A 21,413-nucleotide genomic window follows, 5' to 3' on the forward strand; every position below is an offset into this window, starting at 1 on the left:
GCATTGATTCGCTACAGGAGGCCTTTGTTCACCCGGCCAGAGCCATGTGAGACACTTATTTTTATAGATGGGCACTTTTTATTTAACTTCTTTTGGACTGAAGCAATGCAACACCTGCTGACTGCAATGATAGAGCTTGGAGTAGCCAGGACAATTTTTAATATAACTCCGACTGGATTCATCTGAAAGAAGAAAGTCATATACACCTAGGATGCCTCGGGGTGAGTAAAACAGCCTAATTTTCATTTTTGGGTGAACTAGCCCTTTAAGACAGAATCCAAAAAATTAAAACTGAAAACAAATTTTAGGGAAAAAAGGATTTCATAGGGCCCTAAAATTTTTTTTAAACTTAACAAAAACTAGCCATTCATTTGTAATGTGCAACTCATCCCAAGGTGTGGCGTCACTGAGGGCAAATATCATATGTTCTCACGAGTATTTCGGTAAAAGTCTAAAAAGGTAAAAAATTTCAGTCTGTTCTTCAAATATAGTTATTGTATGGCTTCAGAAGAAGGACCACAGCACCAAATTAACACTTTTATGATGCTTTTTTTCCTTTTTGGAGCTTGACAGTACCATCAACAATTAATGAAAAAGAGCAACTCTTACATTATGGCTAACATCTCTTTAAAAAAAAAATAAAGCATATAAAACGATGCGTACATAACGATAATTTTCATTTCTGGCTAAATTTATCCATGTAAGAGAGACAGGGAGAGCAATGAAAACGATTCTCACTGAGGGACCCAGAGAGAAAGCACACATGTACTGCCGCTTTAAGTTCTGCCATGTTATCTGCTCTGGCCCGATCTGGACGAGTGAAAGCATTTCCTCTCCTCTCCCACTCCACAGGGTCGTTAATTGGAGAGATAATCTACTTTATCTCTACACAATGAGTGATTCATTGAGACTCCCATGTGTGGCTTTTATCATTGCCAAGAGCAGATTACATTGAAAAAAAGCAAATGTGAGATGATAATCTTTCTCTACGAGGCTGCTAGTCAACACTGTGACCTAAGAATGGCAAAAAAAAACGGATTAAAATAATTTGTGCCGACTTAATCTGCTATTGAGCAAGAGCAAAATGGGAGAAAACTGAATGATCTCATCCTGTATAAGTGGCCTCACGCTCTACACCAAAACAGCACCAACTGATAGCCTTTCACAACAAAGAAATAAAACCGGTTGAAATTGGATTGTTTGCTCACTGAGGAGCGAATGTCTGTGTTATATTTGAAATGGCTGGCTCTCGAGGTAGTCCTACTGTCCGTCACCCAAACACAATCACACCAAAAATAATGGCACCAGTCAAAAAGGACAGCCATGATCCACACAACAAAACAGATCTCACAAGGATAACAAGCCTTGAAAGATAGATCTGAATCCAATAGAAGTTTTAGTGTTCCACGTTACTTCAAATCACATGACCAAACATCAAAAAAGCCTCAAGCTGTCAACATGCCAAGTTCAATATAACAGTGATCTTGTTCCTGGCTACCTGGGCAATACATTGACTGTTCAGGATGACGGTCTCCTGGTCATACAAAGAGTGACATTGCGGATATGAGGAGTTAAACACGCATAGATTTGGTCAATAAGTTCCCTGAAGAGTGTTTCATTACACTATTTTCACAATTCATCCCCAACATTTAACTTGTGAGCATGAGTGCATTGACTTAATGTTAAGAGCTTATAAAATGTTCATGTTGTGCATTTTGTTTTAGGGAATCAACCTGGGGGAAAAAAGAGTTTGTTAAAGTGATGATGCTCTGATAGAAAAGAGCCTATACTATTCGAGAGCAAATACATAAATTTCAAAATATAGCCTACACTGAATCTCGCCAAAAGACTGAAAGCTACATCACTAACACAGATATATCGTCCAGATATTGCAGGTATACAGAGGACTATCTAGCTGTGGCTGACAGTTAGTGCTGACCAAGAATTTATAAGGTCATCAAGTGTAATACAACTGTGATATTCATCCTAATAAGGGTCTGATGTTTTGGGAAGACTACATTTTACTTTGTCTAAAACATAGATCTGAACAGAACAGAGGGTCTCAGTCTGATCTGTGATATTGTTATATAGTAAAGCCAGACAAATAACTAAGTAAGATTATGACTAACACCTGAGAGAAACAAGCAGTGCCACAATGATGTGTGTGCACTGTGACAAAACTGTCGGTTTCATTAAGGAGTGTCAGATTACAGAGCACTCCGTCATCCCTTGGACATTTGTTAGACAAGCTCTGTCAAGCACAGGAAACTTCATTTATGAACAACTCATAAACATTGTACAGCATAAACACACACGCCCGTTTCTTCTGAACAGCTCAAGACAAATTCAAACATATGTCACAGTATTAGCAGAATGTTTAGCAGTATGTAAGCAATCATTAGGTTACATTCTCGGCCTTGCCAGGAGAAAACTGTGAAAAATGGACTACACCGAAGCTACAGCTTCTGAGTCTTTAAAAAACTTGGAAAGACTATCAACAGAATGAGAAAATATTTTCAGGTATGTTAATCAGCTCGCATCTACTAAAAGAGTATAGTGCTGTATCTGCAATAATTATAAACAACCAAAGAGCTTAAACAGATGCACTCCAGTGATCTCTTTTGCCCTTAATAGTTACAGCTAAGCAAACATGTCACAAATGATAACATTTAAAAAAAAAAAAAAAAAAGTGCCTGCCGCAAGATAAATAGTCGCAAAATGCCTATTTTTTCTTACATATCCAGCTTTTAGTCGATAAAATGTTAGCTCAGATGCCACCTAAATGCTAGTATACACATATAAAACATCCAAAAGTTCTTACTAAATCTACTAAAAATAATGTTGACTCATCCTGCACTCAATTTTTTTGTCCAATTAAATGTTCTTTAGAGTAACAAAGCCCCCCATTAATACCACAAGCAACAGCTAGGGGGGTGAAAAAAATCATGTTTGTGGATGTGAAGCAAACAAAAGTCTACTGGCTCTTTATGGGGTCTTTAAATGCAGGCCGGGATGCTTTGCAGAGCAAAGCATTTACATTTCTGTCTATAATACCACAGTACAACAGTCTAGTAGTCTGCAGTTTTGTGTTATATGAAGAAAACACTTCTAGCTATGCTGTAGAAGCCTATAGGCCTCCTTCTGTAACCGGCCTGCTGTGATATTTAATGCACAGCACCATTTATGTTTATAGCACTACATCAAGCCATACCACTGATCACCCACTGCCTGCATGTGTAATTTTTAATGAAGCTATTCAAGCTGTAATTACAAAAGCAAATGAATTGGAAACAGTAAACAGACAATGCACTGAATTTTTTTTTTGTGAAACTTACCCATCCTCTTCTCCATCCACAGGTAAGCTCTTCAGCAGGCTGGCCGAGGCAGTTAAGGCATTGACTCCACCGCTTCCTTCAGGACCACGGGCCGTGCCGACCTGGGAGGAAACTTCAGCACCGGCGGGCTTGGGTTGCATGAGCAAAGCCGGGTGCTGTAACAGGAGCTGGGTATCCTCCTGCAGGGTGGGCATCACAGAGAGCAGGGTGCTCACCGCAGGCCCGGGCTCCTTCGAGCCATTCTGGATCAAACTGGACTCACTCTGGAGGTTCGGAGGCACGTTTGAGGAGGTCAAGGCTGGAACGAACTGGGTGCCGCGGCCTTGACTGCTGAGCTGCGACTGCTGCTGCTCCATGGAGGGCTGAGGGGCAAGCTGCTGCCCCTGGGTCTGCTGTATGAGACCTGCACCGGCGGGCTGCACCTGCTGGACCATCTGCGGGGCGGGTGACTGTTGTGGCTGTAGGAGCCCTTGCGGAGGGGGTTGAGCAGCAGGGGGTGGCACAGTCCCCACGGGCTGCTGCGAAGCTGCAATCAGCTGACCATTCCCCGCCATCGGAGTGATGGGGGCAGACAGGTGGGGAAGTGTTTGTGTTGACCCAGGTGGCACAGTGTTGATGATCTGCTTCGGTTGAGTGAAGTCAGGTGGCAAGCTGCCTCCTTGGCTTAAGGGGTTAATGTGTGCCAGCGCTACCTGGGTCGGTGCAGCCGGCTGCTGTGTTGGCAGGTAGCCCATCTGCTGCTGGGTCACCACAGGCAGGGCTTGAGCAGGGGAGGATTGTGCTGCCTGGGCGTATGTCAGTTTAGGCATATGAGCGGGCACAGCTGCAGTCGAATGCCCGATTGTGGTCTGCAGTCCTCCCATGGCAGCCGGCGGCTGAATGCTCGGAGCAACCGCATTAGTCTTAAGATGCATGTGAACTAAGTCTTGGGGTTGCATCTGAGACACGTTATGAGTAGATGAGTAGTCGTGCTTCTGAGCAGCGGGCTGCTGGAAGGTCAAATAGGGGCCGCCCGTATCTCCGCTGCCCAGGCTTTCGGTATAATGGCTAGCCGCGCTGCTGACACTCTCTCGGTCCGGGCACGCCACACTCTCAGGCACAAACTGGCGGATGCTTTCCACTGTCCGGGTGCTGGGGGCGTTTTCAGAGGACACTGCGTTCGGGGCCTCCTTGTCGTAATACTCGGTGCAAGTCCACCGACCCTTCTTAAAAGGCTCAGAGGTAGAGTCCAATTTTACCACTCTGAAACGAGAGCTGGTGGTGGCTGGAGTAGGCACTTGGGCCTGCTGAGGCTGAGTGTTCATCGGCGGGACAGAGGGACCAGGCATTACGTGCTGGCCCATGACAGCTGGGCCCACCTGCCCTCCACCTGTTGAAGCAACACCACCAGAAACGGTGGTGATGCCCATGCCAATAATTCCACTAGGATTGTGTGTCAAGTTTACAATTTGGTTACTAATACTATTCAAAGTAGGGGAGTAGTTTACACTGCTACTATGGGTACTCTTGCCACCCACAACAGGCACACTGGCAGAATTTAACATAGAAACGTTATTTGTTATAGGTTTACCAGTACTAACTGTGGCACCTGAAGTCACAGAGATCATTCCAGTTCCTGAGGCGACAGTGGCCAAAGGCTTGACAGCGGTTGTGCCAACAGAGGCACTCTCACTCAATCCTACCACATTTGAAGGCATTTTCTGGCCTGTGCAAGCAGAACTTGAGGTCACCGCAGACGTGACCACGGCACCCAAAGATATCCCAATCTGCATCCCCCCAGCAGGATGGGCTTTTCCAGAGGAAGCAGGATTATGGTGATGATGGTGCACAGTACCGTTAACCATAGTGCCATGCATGTGTGCTTGGGTGAGAATGGGAGGCTGGTTGGGCGACACTGCTCCCGGGGTCTCCACCTCATGGAAGTTATTTAGCGTCTCCTCCGAGGAGCTCCTTTCCGGTCCCCCCACATTGTTGGCCCGTGAAAGAGACACATCCATGATCTCGGAGGACGACAGGTCTTCGGTGTGGGACTCGTCCAAATCATCACAGCTCTCAGTGTCCTCTGTAATGCTGTTGTTGGTGCTGACAGATGTCTGAGCGGGAGTAACGCTGGTGATCTGAAAGCCACTCTTCTTCTTCATCTGAGCTACTGTGGTGGGCAGAGTTTGGGGTAACAGGGTGGCCTGCACAAGGATATTCAGGCTCTGAGGAGGGTTCTGGGGCCCGAGCGAGGATGCAGCCGGCGTTTGAGACTGAATCAGCACCGGAGATGAATAATCATCCCCCAGCATCAAGTCGTTGCTATTAAGACTGGTGCTTCCAGAAGTTGTCAATGTGGAGGAGCCACATACCAAGCTGCTGCCCTCCCGTTTGGGTAAACTCATGGGATAACCCATTTTTCGGGCGCTGCCGGAGTCCCCGGATCGGTCGTGGTGATTCATTTCTAGAGGATTGTCTCCAACAAAGTTATAAACGCAGCTCAAGTGAACAAGCTCTTTTTGGGAAGCAACTTGAAGCCGCTCAAGTAATTTCCACATAAAACCAACACTTTCCAGTAACTGCCAGGATAATTCCACTTGAGGTGCGTTTAAATGTCCACCATGAGGAGCAGGCTAACGCCGATGCTAGGTAACACTCGCTAGCGAGCTAGCTGACACGGATTCGCTTCAGCTGTTGTTTTCAAGCGTATATCCTCGCAAAACCATTCAGCACACACGTTTAAGCGTGAGGGCGTCGACACAGACAGCCGAGGCGAACGATATATCCACACTTACAACGACACAGTCTCTCCCATCACAGTTCAAACTGCCAGGCGCATTTTCAATTGTTGTATCGCAGTCACCAGAGCACGAAATCACACGAAACAAAGTGCTTCAGCCGGCGTCAGATGACAGAGAGAAACCGAGCGACTCAGCGCTGTCCTGCTTTATTCCATCCCGTGCTTTCTTTTGTTTTAGTCCTGTGTTAGTCTCTCTCGCACTCTGCTCCTATTCACCAGCTGCCTCCTCCTTGTAATGTAGCCTGTGCTCGTGCTATCAGCCCGTGACGAGTCCCAGAAAGGAGGAGGAGAGCGCGATAACATGGCGACCGCGCATGGCAGTTCCCCTCCACAGCGGCCAGACATAAAGCCCAGCGAGTCTGGCGAGGATCGGCGGAGGGCGGGGCTTCCTAGAGACGGCCGGCTGGCGAAGAGTTCCGAGAACACACGAGCGCAGCCGAGTACAGCCAACTGTGTTGGTGAGGGATGTTTCTTATTATAGCCTTCTGTAACAGTGGCAGCAAACACTCAGAATAACATATTTTGTCCGCTGTGGTTATTATTATTTGACATTGAAGGAAGGGCATGGATTTCGTGGTGCAATAAGGCAAAAAAATTGTTTATGAGGAAAAAGATGTGTATTTCATTGATGCCGAGCTCGGAAATAAACAGTTTAAACCTGTGAAAGATTTAGCAAATACCTGTATTTTAGGTTGGATGCTACTGTATGTTTTTCCCTATACAGGGCAGCTACATCAACAAGATGTAAACAGACACTGACAACAATGCTGTCAACATAGTCCAGAGATTTGTTCTGTTTTTACAAAGCAGCTAGTCTGAAAGAGGAGCCAGATATTTCCACAGACAGAAAAGAACAACCAAACACATCCACACTGACACAGTTATTTCACAAACGCTGTTTGTTGCTCACCTCGTGTCTAGTTTGGGGACTAGATAAAGCTCTAGCTCCAGCAGACAGAATACATCCTACATTTTACACAGAATACATCCCTTACGAAAATTAACCATGGTTTTATTGTAGTAAAATTGTAGTAGCCATGTTTTTTATTTATATGTTTTTCTATGATTAGCAAAACCATGGTTAATTTGTGGTTACCATGGTTTAACTATAGTAACCATGGATGTTTGGCTTCATTTGTGGTAAAACCATGGTTAATTTTCATAAGGAATTATGTCTATTCATGTGTTTTACTTTAAACCGGTATAATTTTGATTATTATTATACACCGGTATAAAACCGGTGTTTTATTTCAGACGTTGAAAGCTAGGTTATAAAAATACAACAAGGAATGTGTCTCATGTGCGCTGATCCAACTATATTTAGCTTTCAGCTGTGACAGTGAGAATAGCATCTTTGTTGTGTGGAAGAAGATACATTCTCAAAAGTATGAACACCAGATATGTATATAACACTCAAGATTTGCCACCACAGCTACTGGGCATGTTTGGCTTCATTTGTGGTAAAACCATGGTTAATTTTCATAAGGAATTATGTCTATTCATGTGTTTTACTTTAAACCGGTACTGTTTGAGGCCCAGGAAGCTGTGTCTAGAAGAAGTCTCAAACAACAGGCCGTTTAAGCTAGAAGCAAAACAAGCAAATAAAGCAATTATGAAAACGATCATCTAAGTAACTTCTTAACTGCATGGAAAATTACTGATAACTGTGCACATACTAAAGCAGGTTTTACAAGTTTACTAACTTGCGCCGGTTTATTTATAGGACACGTGAATAGGCAAGGTAAGTGATTAGAGGCATTAAACGACATTATCCGTTTTTGCTCGCAAACTTGATAAATTCCTCTCTTGTCAGGCCTGCTGGGTAACATGGCAGGATATTCAAACATGTTTTTTCTGTGTATCATTTATTCACATTGTTTCATTCCCAACTTCACTTGTAATGATGTTGAGTCTGCCAACGAACGCAGCTTGTTCCAGAATCCTCTACCTCATGATATGATGTCCTTGACAGTGACAGCAAGGACGGCGCTCCCTTCATTTCAGCACTCTGTAATATTATGTGAATAATCTTCGCAAAGCTACTTGTTCAGAAAAGGTTTGAATTCACGTGAAATATGAACATGTGGTGAAAGGAAAGCATTTTGGTCTATGAAAGATGTACTTTGTGTAAACCATCTGAGTCAAACGTGAAACCAGATAGATTTTAGAGCCTCTTTGACCATCGGGTGAAATAATTATATAACGTTGGATAGGGCTTCAAGCGTTTCTTCAGTTTATATAGGCTATTTTATCTAACTATTATTAGTATAAATAAACTTTTTTTGATAGATTGAAGTGATATGAGGTAATACAAATCTAGTCCCTATTAACACTTCACTTGCAATTTGAATGGTTTTATAAATGCTAAATTCAGTTTAGCTGTGTTGATCTCAGGCCTTTGGAAACAGGCTCTAGTTTTGAGGACTGTGGAAACAAAAGAGGGTCAAACAGCTTCATCTAGTGGCGGCTTCTTGAGATTTTCTTGAGACAGTTTGGATTTAGCCATTCAGGAAAGTTTAGATTTCTGCTGAATTAATGATGTAGTATAGGTATAATCCAGAGTAGCTTTGTCAATGAGGATGAATATCAGAATGTGAATGTTGATTTTTATTTTTTTTTTGATTTTGTGGTTATCATAAAAACGTAGGCCAATAGCATATTGCTTGCTTGGAAAACTCAAACAGAGTTAAATGAGTCCAAATGTGTTTTTATTACATTTAAATTTTGATTTCAATTAAAAAAATAAAATCCTACTCAAAAACGTATCTTCGTACATGCAAAGCGAATCTAATTTCTTCACATGGCCACTAGATGGGGGTAAAAAGATATTAAAGTCTCTCCGATGACCAACAGGTTCACCATGAGCTGAATTGTTCACGTTGACTACATATAGTGCGATTTGCCTTTCAATAACCAAGTTGATTTTTACTGTAGTTCAGTAAAAGCTTTTTGTGTTCTTTACACAAAGCCCTCCAGTCATGTCAGACAAAGGCCAAGACGTCGATTTAACTAGAGCCAAACAAAACACGGGAGTCTGGCTGGTGAAGGTTGGTGGTTTATCACTCAGCATTGGTGCTGATCCTTTAAACAAACTAGTCTGGAGAATTAAACTGTGGAGGTAAAATATCTCTTTGTACAGTTGAGGTGAATAATAGAGGGTGGTTCAACGGTTTCAAGTTTTTTGTTTTATTTTGTGCTACAAAAGTACTGAAGTTAATTGGAAATCTACAACGTATCCCGTGCTCTGTTGTTAAAACCTGCCCCATTGTCGAACTTAGTAGCTAGTATAAGTGAGATGTAAACCGCAAGATTAAAAGGAAACATGATCATCAGTTAAAACTTTAAATGTAGCTTTAAAAAGTTATCCCTGTTGAAAAAACCAGCATATGCTGGTTAGGTATGTTTTGACGCTGGGATTTGTGCTGGCAAAGGACCAGCATGAACCAGCAAAGGACCAGCATGAACCAGCAAAGGACCAGCTTAAACCAGCAAAAGGACCAGCATGAACCTTCTTTCTTTTTCCCCCAAAATGATGTTTTGTAAATTCTTTACACAGATTTAAACAGTGATTTGACCACTGTAGCTCTTGTCTAATTGTATAAATGAATGGTGGTATAACTTGGATCTCCTTTATCTCAAATTGGGAGAAATTTTAAATAGACATGTGATGATGATCAGAAAGATGGACCCAATCTGTATCCAAGGACCAGAATCGTTGAGGCTTTGGGGTCTTTAAAATTATTACAATTTTTTTATCTTCTTCGCTAAGGCTAGTAAGTGACCAGCTAGCAACAACCCAGAAAACCATAGAAATTCTAAGAACCACCTTAGCAACTGCACATGGCAACCTCACACAATATCACATTTGCTTCAGAAAATATAAACATGCGGTTGAATTATGGAAATATGAAATTATCCAGTTATACTCGGACAAATATGAGCGGTGTACTTTTTTTAGGAAACCAACAGGGACCGATAACTAAATGTAGTCTTATTCACTTTTCCGTAGGTTCCCAAATATCTTTCTCAGCAGTGGGCAAAAGCATCTGGGCGAGGAGAAGTGGGCAAACTTAAAATTGGGAAGTATGATCTAATTTTAAACCTCATTCGAAATTGACATTTTTGTATGAAATCTTTCCACTCATACTTTTTAATCTCTCTTCTAGAGCTCAAGGGAAGACGGCGGTAAGTTTTATTCGTGTTTTTAACGACCTGCACTATTTGCTCCTCATCTTTTATTAAGATGTCAGTGCTGATTTGCATAATTACTATGATCTGACCCTGGGCTGTGGAGAGGGAGCGTGTGATGTACTATTGCTTACGTAGAGGCTGATTGATGGTTTCCTCAGGTGTCTTTCAGTCTGAACGAGGAGCTGACCGATTCATGACATGAGTTATCAAATTTGCCTTGATCTTTTGGCATTTAAGAGGTCTTTGTTCCATTAAAACATCCTGCAAGTTTTAGAGCTTAAAACGTCCTCCTCATTATATAAAAAAGCGTGTTTATTTCATTAAGCTCAAAAAACGGTTTGTTTTGGATCCGAGGTGCAATGTGACGTCACCTGAGCACAAACATTTGCATAAACACGCCTCCAGAGCAAAACATCAACGAATAGTCATCTTCTCACCATAGGCCCCGCCCACTGGTGTTCAGCCGCATAATGGCTGGCACTTGATAACGCTAAATGCGAGTGTCGCGTCAAAAGCAAATAGAAACTACAATCACTGCCATTATCTTGTCTACACTGGATACAGTATACAGATGCACATTAGCTTTCTGACAAAGTACAAAAACTCGAGTCTGTCGTCAATAGAGAAAAAGAACGTTCGCTTTGACGCGTTTGTTTTAAACGGCTTGTTCGCGTCTTTGTACAGATATCAGAATGTTCCCAGCATAATGAACAAGTGGATAGTTTATTTTTTAATGGCACCCCGGATCGTGTCAGGGGATTGATTGGAGCATTTTGTTTTGTAAACGAGGTACAGTGTCATGGAGAGTTCACAAAGAAACATTTGTTGAAAGATGAAGCGGAACTAGATCTGACTGCAGCTGCATCACAAACCGTAAGTAAATGATTTCATAATGCTTTGTCTGGAAGTGACAAAGATGTTTTATTTTGATCATGTTGTCAAAACACTCAAATGCAATAGCGAGGGGGCGTTGATACGGTTTCCTATGCAATGACGTTAGCCAATCATAACAGTGGCGGATTACTGATAAGCCTTAAAGGACCCGCCCCTTAAAACAGGCCATTTTAGAGAGAGGGTCAGAATGAGGGTTGAAAATAATCATTTTACCACATATTTATTTGTTGTTTTGTTTAAAAAATATTTAATAACATTATAAAGAACATAATAAATAAAAATCCGCGCAGAAACGCATGCAGAATATTTTGTTTGGTTTAATAACTTGTTGAATATCAGAAGTTAGCATGAAAATATGCAGGCTTTGTTTCTTGCATTTTTCTTCTTCCAACTCTTTATGAAACTTTGATTTGTTGCAGTCATGCTCTTCTTTTACAGATGGCCTTGACTGTTGCCCATTTCACATTGTTCCAACATGGTGGTGTGCCTCTATTCATACTCACACTTTGAAAAGTACATTAGCAGGAATTTTATTCTTCGGTCTCGCTCCGTTTTCTCTCTGTGCAGTTGAGAAATTGGTCTCTTAAAGGCATACAAGTCCTTAAAGTCACATGTTCGCCTGATCATTAATTTTGATCAAATTGAGAGAGAGCCATTAGTCATGCCTCCTTGGGAGCACATGATTAGAATCTTTGGCTTCTTTTTTGTTATGTAGGAGTCTCATTTGCCTGGCAACAATTGGATGTGAGACTAATCCATGAATATTTCAGCTGTTAATGGATTTCTTCCATGTGAAATAAATGCTCCTGCTTACCAGCACCCTCCCGCAGGTCTCCAGTCCCCTGCTGGCAGCGGTTTAGAAACACATCAGCCGGTGACGACGGCTAATAATCCCTGCCGTGTCTCATCAAATATGAATGACTGATATCTGCAATTAAAAAGGACCCTGTTTTGATGTCCACACGACAAACCGTGGAAAAATGGAAGGGGTTTCATTTTTTTTTGTCCCATGTCAGAAATGTGCTGGAGACTCATTTTAGTGGGAGATTGCATGAGAGTGCATGACAGATTTGATGGAAACAGATGGATACTAGTGTGTGGAGATGTCGGCTAATCCAAAGTGAGTGTAACCATATGTCTGCCTTTGCCTTTCTTTGAAACGGTCGACTTAGACTGTAACTGTCGAGCAGAGCTGTTTTTTTATAATTACTCTGCACTCTTGACTGCGCTGAATGTTTTGTTGCAAAATTCACAGTGTGCTTGATCTATTTTGAACTTGATATTTTCCCACGGTAGCTGAGCTCCTGGCTCTGACTAATTTTCCTGCACTTTAAATTTTTTTAAGTTGGCAAGATTTTTTTTGTTTGTTACTGAGCTAAATGAGCATGTCTAGTTTTCTGGTAATACACCAGATGTTGTTTATGAATCAGTGCACACATGCAAGAATATCTGTGGTAGATGTATGTATGCCACGTGCTCTAAAAATGATCAAACCCATTCGAATTTGGATCAATGCTGGAGGAAATTTAATTTTAGGTCACATTTTGCTGCATAATATTGCAAACTTACAATTTAGCAGAGAGTATCTCTCTTACAAGCCGACTCCACAGCAAATAAGAAAAAAATAAATGTAGCTCTATTTATACAGCCCACCGTACATTCCACAGTTCACAGACTAAACCATATGCTGTGTTTGTCAATGTAGATTGTCACCTAGAAGATGATCCACAGTCTCATTTAGAAACATTTCAACAGTGTTTTGAATAAATTATAATGTGGCTTTATTGTGCAAAACATTCACAGACTCCAAATTACAACCTGTTGTTCACTACATGTTCACATTACCAGAAATCACAAAACTTGCTCACAAATGTAATGATCATTGCACTCCGCCTTTAGATTCCACAGTACTCTGCAATTCAGATTCATTATCATCACCATGTACACTACAAACTGTTGCTCTTCATCTGTAAACAGAAGACGACTACAAACACAAACTAAACAAAACCCCACAGCACAGTACACCTCATCTCTCTCTCGTTTCTCAAGGCTGTCCGTCGGAGTGTGTCACATAGAAGCAGTTAGCGTAGAGTATTCCAGAACAGGTTTTCGGTTGAGGACGCATTTGTTGCGTGTACATCATCAGCAGCTGAGACGGGGTAGAGGCTAATTCACTGTTTGAGTGCTGGGGCTTTACATATTCATCAGATGGATTAAATTGGATGTTTTCACATATACTTCTCACTTTTTCACTGAAGGAATATTTAAAAATATCGCATAATTTACATTTTGGAAGCAAATTAGTCCTTGCTTCTGTCATATTTACTATGGCAGCTGGTATTTTGATTTATTAAATCACTTGAGTTTTACTTGCTATTGATGAGTTTTGAACAATGGCATAGTCTATGGGTTGTCAAATCATTATAGCTAACTAGATCTCTGGATTAGTTAATGTCACAAGCCTTTTTCTTTTTTTTCTTTTTTTCTTTCTTTTTTTTTCAGTACAAGATTGTATTCAATTATTTAAAGCAAGACAACCCAGGTGAAAAAATTTGATTGTATTAAGAATTGCAAACATTTTTGTATTACAATTTTTCTGAAATGTAATGTTTAAATATGCAAATGAGGCATTATCTAATTAAATATGTGATAATTTGAATATTTGAAGGACAGAAATCTGAACGTTGGGTAAAGCCAGGTTTTCTCTCCACTAGTCTGAAAGAAGATATGCTATAGAAGCAGAATAATCTCAAAATTGAAAAATTTTGCCTGTAGTGTCTTGGATTTGTGACGTCACAAACGGTACGTCTGTGCAACCCTGCGCCACTTTCCTCATGACTGTTTTTAAACCGTGCCCAGGGCCGGATTTACCTCTTTTCGTGACATAGGCAAAACGATTTTTTGGGCCCCCCTTCCCTATTAATATAATAGGCCTAATATTACCACCCAAGCAAACAAAAATATTTCTTAATCAGTGGAAACCGTTACAGTGTTTTCTATCGCAATAAGTGCTTGCGTTCAGTCAATAAAAATCGATTGTAGTTCTTAATTAGTTTGAGAACTGAGAAAGACGTTCCATTAATAGGCGCGGCGACGTGGCCACATAACCACTTCGGGAGTGCATTATTTCTCTAATAATTTGAACAGCCTGGAGTCACAATCACACATCAATTGTTCAGATGATTTGCTTCAAGACATTTGACATGTTTCCGTCCTGAAATCTCGTGTGTTGAACTTGCTAATTTTTTACGCACATCATACCAAACCTTCCGTTGCAAATTCCAAAACATCATTTTAGAGCTAATAACAGAGGCTCGAGCCATTGATATGCAGGCTAACACAGTTATTAATGCAGTCTAAAGCAGTTATTAGAGAGAGAGAGAGATTAAGCACATGTGAACACTTGCGTCTGTGCGTCTCTCAGCAGCAGCGTCTACTAATAGCGAATCTTTAAGTTGAACTGCTTCAAGAACCTCACTACTGAGAAATGTCATGTAGCTTTTCAGCTGCGAAACTATTTTATTGATAAATTTGCAGGACAGCCGCAGCGCTGACAACAAGTTTCTGTCCGCGTCTCCGCATGTGTGCGCGAGTACATGTCTGTCTGTACTGTGTCTGTGTGTACGTCTGTGAGAGAACGGGAGAAAGAAAGCGTGATTTCTGTACATAAAAAAGGTTGAAGACATGGAAATAGTTTGTCATTTTTACCCTATTGTTTGTTATACTTATTTGCTCAATGTCTTCTGGGGTTTTAATTCTTTTACTGTTGTAGATAGCCCATAGTATAACAAAAATATTATATATCTCTTCATTATGTTTGGGGCCCCCCTGAACGAGCAAGCACATGCCTAGAATGCCTATGCGTAAATCCGGCCCTGACTGTGCCGCCCATGCACATAGCCATCTGATTACAGATGCAGTGACAGTTTATTATGGTCATATATGACTGATTATAGTTGTTATAGGCAAAGGCTCGGTCATGGTTTAATCATCATGTGATTACTGGGTTTATTCATCTGCATTTTAATTGCAAACAGGGTTTAAATATGCCCGAGAAAATAGTGGGTGGCTGACCTGCTTTTTCTCATCTATCTTTTTTTGTTTTAATTAGTGCACTTGTTTGTTCAACTTGAAGAGGCCCAGATTGATTTTAGTCCATCAGTGGCAGATGCTCAAGCAGGCAAATGTAGATCAGAGCACATGGATGGGAGATATTAGATTAACTGTGCAGAATAATATATGGCTTGACAAATGCAGAGACAATGAACAGAGACAAAGTGGAGCAAATGCTGTGCTTTGTGGCCAGATTCATTATCAGTTTTGCATATTCATGAAACTACAATGGCCAAAAAACTATTTGGACAATTGGGTTATGCATTACAAAACAGAAAAGCAAACCGGGTGGCGATTATTTTAAAGGATGATAGCTCAAGAACACTTTTTCATGAAAAACTTGCTTTAAATTATAGATATACCATACGGAATATGTCATGCAAAAGAAAAAAATAGTTCATTCTGAGAATTTCTGACCATGAATTAAGAATTTATTCCCACAATTGGTCACATTTTTTTAATTTGTTCCCTTATGTTAATCATGACCGCTTTGTACTAATTCGATCCCTCATTTTAGTTCAATCATGACTACAAAAGAGGGAACAAAACAGTAGTACAATTTACCTAAAACTTGGGAACAACTTAAGTTGTGGGAACAAATTATTAATTTGTAGCCACCAATTATTATTTTTTTGGCTACATGTCTATATGTTTTAGACATGCAATTTTAAAAATATTTTTAGCTTCAGTTTGAACAGTATTATAATACAGTTCAAACAGAAGCTAAAATATAGTGTAAAACTGGTTTTCAAATGGTAGCATGTTCATAATAGATATTATAAACTACCCTGAGGTTACTTTGTCATAAAGTATGTCCACTAAAAGCCAATAGCAAACTGCATTTTTTGCACTCGTGAAGAAAACCACAGGAAAGGGACATGGCTTGAGTCCCGAAAGAAAGTGAGCAAATGAATCTCTTCAGGAATGGATGAATGACTCATTTTATCATTTATAATCTAGTCCTCCGGAGTTGTTTTTTTTTATGTTACCTTGGAATTGAACCACTGTAAAATATTCCTTTCACATTTATACATTCTCTATGTTTGTTTGTTTTCTCCCTCAGTCTTAGCAGCTGAATTTTCTTAAGTATGAATTTAGCTTTTATGTTGTTGTCATGGAAACATTCTGATTCAGAATAAAGTGGCAGTTACGTATGGCTGTTCAAATGGCCACATATGAGACAGTGATGCCCTGCACCCATAAGAGCATTTGCTTCAAACCATCTGCCCTCACAGAATGCGCACTTCGGAATGATATTAGCCCTAAGAATCACCTCGAGACCAATTTAGAAGCTTTTATAACTAATGCAATGAATTCATGCATTTTTAATTAAGTGTCTAAATGCACTTGGGGCTGCCGAACATGCTATTGTATGTGAAACTGGCAGTACCTTTGCTATATTTGCGTAGTGTTTGCAGACACTAAATTACCAAGTGCACGGGATTTCAAAACAGATGTTGAAATGAAGCCGGCAGAGTTAGAGCGGAGAGAAATTGTGCCACAGACATGATTTAAAAAGCCTCTGAGGCATATGATTAAGAGTCTTATTATTATTTTACTGTCACATCTTATCCCAAAAATATCTACTCCCTCAGAGTCCTTTAAAAAGATTAGGCTACAACTGTTATTGTGCTCTGGCAAATCTTCTCGGTGTTATGGCCCTTCACATATTTCAGTGCTGAAAGGAACGAGGTTGATACTCTGTCAGCTAATGAAAAATCTTAATTGAAAAGCATAAATTAAATGCAGTGGTCTCATAAAATGCAGTGTGCAATACTAGACGCTTTTGGAAATGATCAAAATCAACAGGCGCCGGGGTGAGCGCTGAGTTTAAGAGACCTTGAGGCGCTGAAAAGGCTTCTTTCTCTGCCGTTGTGCGCTGATGAAGAGACTGTGGGGATTGAAGCTCTGCCTGCAGGTGGGTGTGTGTGTGAGTGAGTGGAGGTAGAGAGGCTGTGTCCTGCTGAGGGCCGGGGATGTTATTGCACTCGTCTCTGAGGAAGTCAAACTGGTGGGATCTTGTGAGGAGGTGGAAGGCCGACCCCCGTAACCTCGCTATCATCTCCGCATCGGATCTGCTGCCCACCATCAGTTTGAGCAACTCGCGCCACCCCCAGACGCAGTCCTACTCCATTCAGAGCCAGCATTAATGCATCTCCGGCTGATTTAAATACGAATCCTGTGTGGAAACACTTATGTAACGTTACCGACCTCGTAAGATGCGCGAGTCACGTGACGTTCGGGGAGGGACGGTGCAGAGGAGATGCGAACCCCGAGGTCTCGGTTTGCCCTGACCCCTCTTCATAGCCTCCGGGTAATTGCGAGGAAAATGGATGCTTTGTTGAAGTTGTGAAACACAAGTGGGCGTTTTTATGGAGTTACTCCAACAAGTGCTCTAACACTCATCTGGCAATGATTGCCAATAATTGTGCGCATTAGTGCCGCTCTGATGGATTTTGTGAGTGAAATATTTCTGCCCTTTTAAAAGGCCTCTGGGACAATAACCACAAGGTTTTACAGGCACCGCGGTACAATTAATACAATCAACAGAAGCAAGCTAAACCATTAGGCCGACTTCATGACGCGCCATCAAACGAGAGCGGCGCAGCACAATGCCGTTCCGCAGGAGGGAGGCTCATTGGGGTTTGATTAAAATCATCACTCATGGCTGGTTGACCATACAAGAGTCAAACACTTCAGAATAGCGCCATAAAAACCACCGGGTTGAATCACAATATTTCAATTGTCACCTTGAAAGAGGGGCTTCGTGCCAACGCTTTATTAGAGAGTGCTTGCTGTTGAAGTATGTTAATGTTTTAGTACAATGCGAAGCCAGTAGTTGCTTGCAAAATTCAGATATTTTTAATTAGGTTTGCTTATGGTTTGTGTGAGTGTGTAATGCATGACACATGGTGTTTGAACATGGCTATGCAATGTTAAATGAATAGTTCACCTAAAATTTTAATTTGCTGAAAATGTACTCCCACTCAGGCCATCCAAGATGTAGATGAGTTTATTCTTCAGAACAGATTTGGAGAAATTTAGCATTACATCACTTGCTCGCCAGTGGATCCTCTGCAGTGAATGGGTGCCGTCAGAATGAGCGTCCAAACAGCTGATAAACACATCACAATAATCCACAAGGAAAACACATTACTCCAGAATATCAGTTAATGTCTTGTGAAGCCAAAAGCTGTGTGTTTTAATAAGCAAATCCATCATTAAGGCGTTTTAAATTTAAATGGGTGCTGTTTGTCCATAATCCATAATAATGCTTTCTCCAGTGAAAAAGTCCATCCTCTGTTTTCCTCTCTCATCAAAATCCACAGGCATATTTGTTTGGAACTATTTTGAACTGTTTTCGTTAGTAAACATTGCTTGATCTGTGCATATTTCTGTCCTGATTCAGACAAGATGACGTTTTCATTGGAGAAAGCAATATTATGGATTGAGGACTCGTATTTTAGCCGGAAGCATCTGTTTAAAGTTATAAATCTGATTATGGATTTATTCCAAACACACAGCTTTTCACTTCACAAGATGTTGTGAAGTGAAAAGAATTGATGGACTGGAGTTGTGTGGATTATTGTGATGTTTTTATCAGCTGTTTGGACTCTCATTCTGACGGCACCCATTCTCTGCAGAGCATCCACTGGTGAGCAAGTGATGTGATGCTAAATTTCTCCAAATCTGTTCTGATGAAGAAACAAACTCATCTATATCTTGGAGAGGTCATTTTCATCAAATTTTCGTTTTAGGTTAATCCATTACTTTTGAAAAGGGAATAATTAATCAAGAAATTAATGATAATACCTTACCTAGTGTGTAAATAATGATAGATTATTAGATTGTCCCATCTCGGAAATGTATAAAGCAGAATGTCTTTTGTTTTTAAGACAAGCTGGCTCTTGAAGGCATGGTTGTGCAGCGAGCTGAGTGTAGACCTGCAGTCAGTGAGAGCTACATGAAACTAAAGAAGTAAGTCAAAGCTTGATCACAATACTTCAATCTTGTCCAAGGCATTTGATCTGACCTTCTAGAGATGTGTGCTTTATTCACAGGCTCCAGATTGAAGAATCCACCAAACCTCTTCGTTTTTCCCAGAAGCTTGAGAAAGCTATCACAACAAATTACAAACCTGTGTCCAACCACAGCCATAATGTAAGTGCGTGTGTGTGTGTGTGTGTGTGTGTGTGTGTGAGAGAGAGAGAGAGAGAGAGAGAGAGAGGGATATAATAATGTGAGCAAATGAATGAATGCTCTGGTTTGCTTATGCTTCTGTTCAGGTGGAATATGAGAAGAGAAAGAAAGAGGAAGGCAAGCGTGCAAGAGCTGACAAGCAGAAGGTTCTGGAAATGCTCTTCTCTGCCTTTGAGAAACACCAGTACTACAACATCAGAGACCTGGTGGACATTACGAAGCAACCGGTGGTAAGTTGTCCAGCTCAAGGCAGTTGAACGTGAAAACACTGTGCCATTATATAAACGAGAGCTTGTGCCTCGATCCCCTCGTGAAAAAAAGTACACTTTAGTACACTTTTAAAAAGAGTACTTGTGTAACACTTCAGTATAAGAACCAGTTCTCACTATTAACTGGTTGCTTATTAGCATGCACATTATTAATATATTGGCTGTTTATTAGTTCTTATAAAGCATATATTCCACATGACCATATTCTAGATCCCTAATCCTAAACTTAACTACCTCACTAACTATTAATAAGCATAAAATGAGGAGTTTGAGGCAAAAGTCATAGTTAATGGTTTGTTAATGGCGAGAACTTAAAATAAATTGTGACCGTTATTTGTAATTAAATGAATGTGTATTATAGTTTGTTCATATTAGCTGAACTTCAGGGTGCTTTATTTGACCCACTTTAAAATACAGTGTATTGCCATGCTATTATATTAAACAAAAATATATTTTAATGTCATCTATTTTGAAACTTTGTCATGTATTTAAATATATATTTAATTACACATTTGAATGATGAGGTTGCAATTTAGAAAAAAAAAAACTTCGAGTGCACCCTTTTACGCAAGGGTTCATCAAAACTGATGTTTGCTCTGTTAATGGCTATTTTGAATGAATCTTTTCAGTTGTTTTATCATAAGTTATACATGAGAGAGATTAAACCAAGTTACAAGAACTCGCAGATATTCTGCATGGGTTTGGTGTTGATTATATTTTCATAGTTATGTGAGCTCTTGATGATCCTATGAATAATTGCCACTTGACTGCTGCCTCAGTCTCCCTGAAGGATTGGAGAAATATAAATGTGATTGAAGTTACATGAGTCATAACTGAAAATAAACTAAACAGAACTAAGATAATTGTTACTTCCCACGGTAGTCTTGCCATTTAGTGCATAGATTACACTAAGTGAGGCTAAATAAAGAATTTAGCACTTTTTCACAAAGTTGTTAAGAGTTGGATGATGTATGATCATATCTTGGCAGCATGTGTTCACCCTGTCGATCTGCTCTTCCTCTAGATTTACCTGAAGGAGATTCTTAGGGAGATCGGAGTGTATAATTCCCGAGGGCCTCATAAGAGCACCTGGGAGCTGAAGCCAGAGTATCGCCACTATGAGGAAGGACAGGAGGATGAGGAGGAAAAAATAGAGTAATCCGGTTTACATAAGCCTGGGTTGGTTTTGCTTTCATGTAACTGTTTATTTTTGTGCCAGATTTGTTTTGGACCTTGTTCACTCCCAGGTGGAACGAATGTCGGTATAAAAGAAATCAAGATAAACCTTTTTTTCTTGGGTTACATAACTCGCTTTCTCTAAGAGCATTATGAAATGAATACTGTAATTTGCATAAGACTCTTACAGCCTTCTGAGTTGAGAGCACTTGTGTTTATGGTTACAGAAGCACATTAATAACATTAATGAAAACACCCTTTGGACTTTCTATTAGTTTAACAGTTTCATAACTCTCGTCAGTAACCGTTAGTGCATATAAACACATCTGTCCTGCTGGGCAAGAGTAAATTGCTTAAGATCACTTGCGGGTCACACTTTACCACAAAACTAAATTAAAACAAAATTTGCATTGCAAGATGATGCATATTTTTTTGGACCAACAAGGATTTCTGGAT

At 40.6% G+C, this 21,413-nt stretch overlaps 2 protein-coding genes across 2 annotated transcripts in view; one reads left to right on the top strand and one right to left on the bottom strand.

Moving 5' to 3' along the window:
- tsc22d1 (TSC22 domain family, member 1) overlaps nucleotides 1-6,442 on the bottom strand; it is a 64,862-nt gene extending 58,420 nt beyond the window's left edge. Inside the window, exon 1 of the mRNA XM_016233790.1 lies at nucleotides 3,336-6,442. Within this exon, the coding sequence (XP_016089276.1) occupies nucleotides 3,336-5,872 (2,537 nt within the window). The 5' untranslated portion in view covers nucleotides 5,873-6,442. The remainder of the gene's footprint in view (nucleotides 1-3,335) is intronic.
- A 2,500-nt stretch (nucleotides 6,443-8,942) lies between these two features.
- LOC107551962 (general transcription factor IIF subunit 2-like) lies at nucleotides 8,943-21,413 on the top strand. The gene is made up of 8 exons (XM_016233769.1): nucleotides 8,943-9,161; nucleotides 10,124-10,197; nucleotides 10,281-10,299; nucleotides 10,464-10,497; nucleotides 19,209-19,290; nucleotides 19,374-19,473; nucleotides 19,599-19,742; nucleotides 20,806-21,413. The coding sequence occupies exons 1-8, from the start codon at nucleotides 9,093-9,095 to the stop codon at nucleotides 20,938-20,940; spliced, it is 657 nt and encodes a 218-aa protein (XP_016089255.1). The 5' UTR covers nucleotides 8,943-9,092; the 3' UTR covers nucleotides 20,941-21,413.

The sequence above is a fragment of the Sinocyclocheilus grahami genome, unplaced genomic scaffold, assembly GCF_001515645.1.
Source record: "Sinocyclocheilus grahami isolate Dianchi unplaced genomic scaffold, SAMN03320097.WGS_v1.1 scaffold439.1, whole genome shotgun sequence".
In the NCBI taxonomy this organism is placed as follows: Eukaryota; Metazoa; Chordata; class Actinopteri; order Cypriniformes; family Cyprinidae; genus Sinocyclocheilus; species Sinocyclocheilus grahami.